The 8,529-nt window shown below is 33.7% G+C and overlaps 1 protein-coding gene across 1 annotated transcript; it reads left to right on the plus strand.

Moving 5' to 3' along the window:
* The first annotated feature begins 1,890 nt into the window (after positions 1 to 1,890).
* LOC133183780 (arrestin domain-containing protein 3-like) lies at positions 1,891 to 7,635 on the plus strand. Its single transcript, XM_061318688.1, has 9 exons — positions 1,891 to 1,994; positions 3,109 to 3,266; positions 3,604 to 3,723; positions 4,023 to 4,190; positions 4,782 to 5,005; positions 5,844 to 6,023; positions 6,403 to 6,705; positions 6,990 to 7,152; positions 7,384 to 7,635. The coding sequence occupies exons 3-9, from the start codon at positions 3,606 to 3,608 to the stop codon at positions 7,536 to 7,538; spliced, it is 1,311 nt and encodes a 436-aa protein (XP_061174672.1). The 5' UTR covers positions 1,891 to 1,994; positions 3,109 to 3,266; positions 3,604 to 3,605; the 3' UTR covers positions 7,539 to 7,635.
* Positions 7,636 to 8,529: the final 894 nt, after the last annotated feature.

Below are 8,529 nucleotides of genomic sequence, written 5' to 3' on the forward strand. Positions count from 1 at the left end.
GTTTATGTTGATGTCCGTTGGACCTAATTCACAACTGGACAATAACAGGGAAACGGATAAACCGGACGTGCTCCGGACACCGACCGTGCGATCGTTAGCCTAACGTTTGTTGACGGTTTCCTCTGTTTTTCATGCGCTGGATGTGCATTCTTTCCACACGGTACTCATTCGTTACGAGAACAGTGAAGTCCGATAGTTGACCGTTGCTTGTACGGTATATGTCCGAAAATGTCCGTTTCATATGTTTCATATCTTGATCGCAAGAGCCTCAAAATGGTGGGAGACGATTTTCAGCAATAAATTACCAACGAAATGCGTTCTTTCTCCCTTTCTTCATCCATTTGACATTCATTTGTGCTATTCGGTAAGGTGTGACTGAGCCCTTACCGCCTGATAAAACAGATTTCATAGGAAATCTCCAACGTACACACCAAATAATAAACGGACAAGAGAGGTATCTGAACGGATTGCAACATTTGACGCTATCCAGTAGTGTAACTGAGCCGTAAGAAATAAATCTTTTTTCACCCCAATGACCAATCGTACATGTAGATTTGGCTGTATAAAGATTATAAATATTGTATTAATTTACAGATGTTGAAAATATCTTGCAAACAGTTAACATACCACATAAGCACAAATATACAAACGACTGAAAATTATTTTTATAAATGTTTAGGATTCTTTAATATTGACAGTCAAAAACACATTACCTTCCATAACGTTATAGTCCACTTCAATTTGCATTGCAATATACAACGTGACGATAACAAAAGTTGCAATATACAACGTGACAATAATAAAAGTATTATCAACATGTAAACAAAGGCACAGATATAGTTATTATCAATCAGCAGATAATCATTCATCCAAAATAAAAACTTTGTTTCCGAGATAAGCGCAAGGTTATTCAGCGATTCACACTTGGGATTCGTGTTAAATAGAATTTTTTTGAAAATAAGAACATTATGAAACATGGCCATTCAATAAAAGTAAGTTGTCTTCATAGATGTAGGATTTGCCTGTTAATATGTCTCAAAAATAAAAAAAAAATCGCAATTGGGAGTCAAAATTAAATAATAAATTTATGTATTTTGACTTTAGATTCGTAAAATAAATATATTAATTTTTTAGAATTGATTAATTCTAGTGATATGTTGCCTTTGAAGGATGGGAAAAGGTGGAGTTTCTGTTTACTCAGACCAAGGAAAATGTCCAAATTGCAGATCTGCATTCCGTTTATTTTTCAGAATGTTTCAGCAAACTTTTCCAGACTTAGGGGTTTAAAATATTCGTAAAATCATTTTTTCTAGAAAGATATTTCTCATGTGGGTTCTTCTTTTTCAAAAGCTCTTTCACCAGTATAACGATTTTCCGCTTTTTGTTGCCTAAGGTAATGCTATTCAGTTTAGGCTTTAATTCCTTGCGGTAGATAATTCTGGAAAACACACAACACACAAAAGCCCTTGATCTTTCTCCAGAAATGATACCATATCTAATGTATATGTAATTACCAACATTTTTCAAAATATAATTGATTTAACCTATGTTTTAACTGTCAGATATTAGACAATTTACTGAATGATGTATATATAGATTCTTCAATGTATTGCTAAACGTCCCCCATGGATCATTCCAAATGCAATTGGAACTTAGAAGAATAATCAATGAGACTAGAATCAGCGGATGCGAATATCGAAGATTTCATTAAGACAAATACTTCAGGCAAAGGACAAAAAACGTCGTCTTCCCAACATTCTATTCGGTTCTTACGTTCGATGAATGATAGAAAAATACCTTCCAAGTCTGATCTGTGGCAATATTACTCCGATTTTGATCGCGGGTCGATAGCTTGGGAAAATAGAAAGGCTTTGGGGGATTACGTGATGATTGCTTTGATTGACATAGATAGGAATTATTAAGCATTCCTTATTCTCCGAAAGATGGATAATTTACTGGAAGCTACGGATTAAAATAGTCGGACATAGAAAAACGTACGTATCAATTATTTCATACGAATTCATATACTGTGAAATCACTAATTTTCCTGGGGTCATTTTCGTTGTTTTTCGTGGTTAAAAGGGACCAACGAATACTTGTCCCCCATGACATGTTAATTTTCAAACTGTAGTATCATTTTCATATCTTCAATCACGTAATTAAATCCGCACGAAGCAATCCCCTCCCAAAAACACGCAAGTTTGACACCGCGAAAATAAGTGAGTTTACGATAATTCTAATGAGCATCGGTTCCGAATAGTATGTTCCAATTTTATTTGTTTAAAAGATTGGTTTGGATGTCGAGGAACTGAATCTTGAAACGTATATTCAATGAAGACAAGAAACCATTTGAAGGACATTGAATATTTCTGAATATTTATTAGCAAGAATGAGTGAATATTTATTATTAAGTTATATTAACCCTATTTCTTTAGAAAAGAGAAGACATAATATCATAACATTGATCTTTAAAAAAGCGTCTGTCAATTGTCAAATGAATTTTGGAAATAAGAGTCTATAAATTGTCGTAAGCAAAGTTTTACACGCCATAGATTTATGAGAATTACAAAGTTCTATCTGCATTTTGCAAAATTTAGAGAAATTGATGTTAAGGTTAGGGGATTTATAGTTAATGTGTCAGAAAAGGGTATTATTTCAGTATTATAATGCTCTATCGCTAAAGCAAAATCGTTTGTTTTTTCAAATTAAATCTAAATTATTTTGTAAAATTCAATTGACTATTTAAAGATTAATCTTTCTCCATTTGTTTAGTAGGGTATTACATGAAAATTATGCTAATTATTGTTCTTAATAATAAATGTGTTCAATTATTCAGCTTTTTTTTTTTAAATTCTCGAGTGTTATATTAATCTTCTTTTAAAAAAAATTGCCGAAGAATATGGAAAAATAATGCTAAGGATGCTCAGGGTTCTTTTTAAATATTTCACTGTTACCTGCTGCACTCTAAAACTTTTATAGTGGACGACAAACCCTAAAAATTACGTTTTGATGTTGTTTTTTTAAGTCGCAGATCACCTAATCCAAATCTTAGCTCATTTCTCTCAATATAGAATTTCAAAGCCCTGTACATCCGGTTAAATTCTACAGGTTTCTGTTCCTGGTTGGAATATTGATCACGTAATTGTTCCTTCGACGACATCGACTTTACCAGAATAGCAGACATTTACATGGTCCAGGGATTCCTAGTAAACAGGAGTAGATAGACAGACGTCAAGAGATTAAACCATGTAAACACATTCTTTGAGGTAAGACTTTCATTTCCTTCAAATTTCACAAATACCCTAAGATTAAAATAGAGTTTTTCAGATCCAACGTGTTTAGTGAAGCATCATTTTTTAATGCTATAAACTCAAAAATCGATAAATTTTCGCTAAGCGACAATCTGCTGCAGGTAACTCATCCAGGTGCAATTTGTGATGCAGTAAGCCAGGAACTCTTATTACTTCTGTAATTTTCCCTTTAATTTGCATACTTCATTTCCAAGATGATTATATATTTTTTAACTAATCCCATACAAATAAATATTTTGTATTTTTAAACTATAGAAATTGAAACATTCTCTTGGTAAATAAATCTCTGTAGATATGGGGAAGATTCAGACATTCATTATAGAATTAGAAAATCATCAAGGAGTATACTACCCTGGACAAGTTGTCCGAGGTGAAATAGTAATAGAGTTAAACGAGGCTGTGAAAATTAGAGGTAAGAAACTTTATCATTTTATCACCGATGACATGTGTTTTCTGATTTTTATTTATTTTTTTGTTGTTGCTCAAAATCATTCTTTTGTGTGAAGTGTTTCTCATGTTTTAAATTTTTAAATTTAATGTCATCATGTAAAAAAAAAAAAATATGTATGATATACTACATGACAAAGTCCTAGCTTTTGCAATCTTAATTCTTTTTCGAATAAATCGTTTATCTACATAATAAAATCGTCAGTCTGCGGTTTATTTTCCAATATTGTTATTATCTTTAATATTTTGATTTTTTTCAAACAGAAATAAGGATAACTTTTCGGGGAGAAGCGTACGTTGATTGGCCAAGTTCATCAAGTCCTTATGAAGAAACGTCCGGGCCAAAGAAAGGGGGTTTCCGGTTACCAACGGATGAGCACTTTTCTGCTTCAGAAGAATACTTTAACAGAACGATACCATTATTTGGAAAAGGTATTAATGCTTTAGGATAGGATTAATATGAGTCCAGTAGTGATGGGTTAGAGTCTTGGAACACAATGTTTGTCATCCTCTGGTGTATTTATAAAGAAGCATGTATTTGTATTTATTTATAAACCATGTAAAGATAGTCTTATCTTTAGCATTCCGTTCTCAAGACAATGTGTCTGTGGACTTCGTTGAATGGCCATACATGGTCCTGTGGAAAATTAAAAAAAAATCTGAAATCATGTCATGGCAGTCAGTTTGGGACCCCCCCCCCCCAAAAAAAAGTAAATAAATAAAGCGAACGCATATGAAGAAGCAATTTCAAATAGGATTTTATTCGTGCTTTGGCGTGCAGGGATTCTGAAAACTCATTAAAGGCAAAGTTGTGATAAAGAAAATGACAAACTTCGATCAAACAATATGGTTGAGTCATTTGTGCATGTACTAATGTTTTGTTTTTGTTTGTTTTTTTTGTTGTTTGAAGTTCGACACGAAATTGTTTAATATCCATATATAATTCAAGCCAGAGGACCAAAATAATTCCTTTCGAGTATGATATTTTCCACCTTCCTGATTTTGAGCTTTTATGCACTGTAGGACGTGGTGAAGGAGATAGTAACACCCTCCCTATAGGACGTCATGCTTTTCCCTTTGACTTTGGTCTTCCGGATATTCTCCCCTCGTCATTCGAGGGCCCCTGGGGCTATATACGGTACTTCATTAATGCCACCATAGACAGGCCGTGGAGTTTCAACACAAACTACAAGAGGCCATTTACTGTCATATCACCACTGGATCTAAATACCCAAAAGAACGTAATGGTACGCAGAGCTTTTACTCTACTAGTTTATTGATATCTTTTGAGATGTAGTGGTGCAGTAATGAAACCAGGTGTTGATCTCCATCAGACTTGATACTGTGCTTTAGCTCCATTGTAGCAGACTCAGTACTTGTCATTGACAGTAGACTTTAATTTGTAGCAAGGCTCGACATTTAAGCCTTCAAATAAAATCTTCAGATCACCATGTGTGGAGTACTAGTACTCTATATTCATAAAGGACAACTGAACTACATGTATTATAATAAGGAATTTCAAATAGCATCAAGATACTTTGATTCTACGATTTGTAAGAAAATTAGAATTTATAAATTATTTCAGATTTTAAAAAAAAATCATGCATAGATTTCTTCAAGAATCTGCATGTTATATCCAATGGAAGCATAAATTCAAGATTTAGTAGACATTTGGGTTTAGTACGACAAATCGTAATCTTGTTGCTTAATTTAAAGAGGCCTAATTTTTCCCAAAGCTCTTTCTGATTGGGTCATTCACCCTAAGAAATTTTATCTACCACACATACAAAGAACAATCAGGGCAGCCCTTGATTTTCCCCTGACAGCACTGTTTATAATAGCAGGACTGCACTACACCAACCAGTCTGACGTAGAAGTGCTCATTTAGCCAAAGCCCGTATACTTGCTTTTGACAGCGTGATCAATAAAGGCAATAAAGTCTACTTTATGAATTTCCATTACGGTGTGAAGATGTAATTTTCCTTGCCAGAATTATAGCCCTTTTCACACGTTATTCAGACAGTAAAAGAAATTAACTTCTCTCTAAAATTCTCTTTCTTTATTTTTATATTTTATCTATAACAGCACTCCACAAGTAACAGAGGATCCAAGAGAATGTTCTGTCTGTGTTGTAAGTCTGGTCCAATATCGGGAACCATTCATCTTGATAGAATTGGGTTTGTTCCTGGAGAAATGATCGATATAAACGCCGAAATTCAAAATCTGTCCTTGTTTGAGTGCGACGTCTGGGCTATTTTAGAAATGGTAAAAGAACTCTATCGTAAAAGTAATCACACTTTATTGATTTCCGTGGCCAGCTGAGAATTACCAAATGACTGTGTAATACGTGGGCATATACTTGAAATTAACTTCTATGTTTGATTTTCTTCTTAAATTGTATTTGATTCAAAATTAATCAAGTTTTTGATTAGTATTATTACTAATTTATACCACAATTATTTCAAATTAGTTTTTTTCTATCTGAAACAGATGTTGGTGTATGATTCAGAAATTATCTTATATGGAATATTTCCAATATTTTTAGTGCCTTGCAAAATAAAAATTTTCCTTATCATTTTTTTTCAAGAATTTTAAATCAATGAATAAAAAAAATGACTTAACTGAAAATATTTTTTTGTTACAGAAGACGATATACTTTTCTAAAATTTTCAAGGAACGATCTGTTACTAACAGAATAAAAAATCCTCTCAAACGTACAGCCACAGAAGAAAAGATTTCAGAGGTTTTAGTTTTTCTGCCAAAAAATCCGGCGAGAATGAAGACCTATAAAACACGAAAGCTCAAAAAGGAGGTAACCAAAGTCATGCATCTAGGAGTCGGGGGTGGTGAATCAATTGTTTGGAAAGGAAGTGGCCTTGCTATTCCCCCTGTGCCCCCCTCATTTCTGGAGGGTTGTAATATCATTGACATTCGATACTTTTTAAAGGTACTTATTTATGCCAGGCATTTTATATAAGCTTTAAAACAAGTACTATATTTAAAAAAAATAGTGACAAGAAATTACTACATTCATAAATATCAAATACGATCTTTTAACCATGATTTTTCATCATTTCAATATGCTCTTCTTCAGGTAATTGGATGAGCAGAACAAATTTTATGAAACTTCTTCCATAACATGTTGTTTTCATTATACGTTACACTAGAGTACTTCGAGTAATTATTTTTTTCAGAAAAAATTATTCTAGTTCTAAAAATAAATTTTGACAGTTGGTCATCCAAACTCTTGGCCCCTCGTCCAATTTAGAGATTCCTATAGAGGTGATCATCGGAACAGTACCATTACGCCCTCAGTTGGCGCTTCAGAATCATTGTGTTGTCACATCGTCAGCCCCGCCCATGTCAGTGCCTTCATTTGCCAGTGACAGCCAACGTAAGTAAAAATCAACTTTTAGACTAACCACTAAAAACATTTTTTCCCTGAAACAAATTGATATCTTCTATTATATTTGTCCAAGTTCATAAATAGTTGTCTTAGGTCTCCTTTTTTCAAAAAAGAACTGGAAACAATATATTCTATTCATGCAGAATCAAGATGTATGAGAACGATAAAGATCGTCTTAGCATTAACAACGTACATGCATGCATTTATTTTTCTTTTTAGCACCTAGTTACTCAGAATGTGTCTTTGGACGGTATGACATTACAGATGAGGGAGATAACAAACATACGCAGGGTCAGCTTGAGTTCGCTCCCGTCTACACTTACTACAACAATGCCAACCCATCTAACATGACGGAACCAAAAGTCTCCGTATAATGGAAGAAAGAAAAAAAAAACTTTAAGCATTATATTGTGAAAAACAATTTATTTTTGTATGAGAGATATAAATAATATAGATATTTATTATTAAATAAAATGCAGTCAATTATAAGGCATCGTGATATGCTGAAATCCGTCAAAAGATAAAATGGGGAAATTGCTTCTTTGGGGAATTACTGCAAGACGCAACGTCTTCATATGCACTGTCAAGAGAATAATTCATTCTATGAACTGAGCAGTACAGTTTATTGGATCATTAAGACTGGGCTAATATTTCTGAGGCACACGAACGAGACATTCAATGCATGAAATATCATATTCCCTTTTAAGATCTGCTAAAAGGAAACCAAATCAATTGCAGAAAGTAAACATCTTGTAGGCGAATGCAAGGATTTATACTGGTTGAATTGCATAGTTGTTATCTATAAGTACCAACCTCTGATGTCAGGCACAAAGGAAACAATTTCAATTTTAACAGTGTTTATCGTTTGTCGTCTATCTGTTGTAAACTTTTGAAAAATTTCAGCCTCTTCTCTAGAACTTCCAAACCAATTTTGACATATAGTATCTGTGAATTTTTGGGAACTAAGACTAATTTTCATGGTCTCTGCCTCCCTGGGGCCGGAGGGAAGTGGCCACAACCATCAACGCTAGTTCAATCTTCAAAAATCTCTTTACTCCGGAACATCAAGCAGGCAAATTCTTGGCATGATTATAACAAGCATTGAGTCGTCTATCAAAATTGTGAAATTCATGACCTCAGGATTTAGGCTCTGACGCGGGGTTTAGTCGGTTATATATTGAAAACGCATTATACCATATAGCGAGTTTTAGCGGGTGTAAAATTTCGCGTTTTGCTTGCTCAAAGGTATGCAGTAATTTTGGAGGACAGAGACTTCCATGATTTTGCAAAAGAGAGGAAATTCATCTTTTTGATGACTTTCAGTACATTTAATATACGTTTGAATACCGATTTACGCAAGTGTTA

The sequence above is a fragment of the Saccostrea echinata genome, unplaced genomic scaffold (genome assembly GCF_033153115.1).
Source record: "Saccostrea echinata isolate AGI-Se365-2 ecotype Australia unplaced genomic scaffold, CSIRO_AGI_Sech_v1 ptg000009l, whole genome shotgun sequence".
Taxonomy (NCBI): domain Eukaryota; kingdom Metazoa; phylum Mollusca; class Bivalvia; order Ostreida; family Ostreidae; genus Saccostrea; species Saccostrea echinata.

Bases quoted from the DNA above. Each gene is read 5' to 3' on its own strand.
- LOC133183780 (XM_061318688.1), top strand. From the start codon at position 3,606: ATGGGGAAGATTCAGACATTCATTATAGAATTAGAAAATCATCAAGGA. The intron at 4,191-4,781 runs GTATTAATGCTT...TATGCACTGTAG, and splicing joins GATACCATTATTTGGAAAAG to GACGTGGTGAAGGAGATAGT. The intron at 5,006-5,843 runs GTACGCAGAGCT...TATCTATAACAG, and splicing joins ATACCCAAAAGAACGTAATG to CACTCCACAAGTAACAGAGG.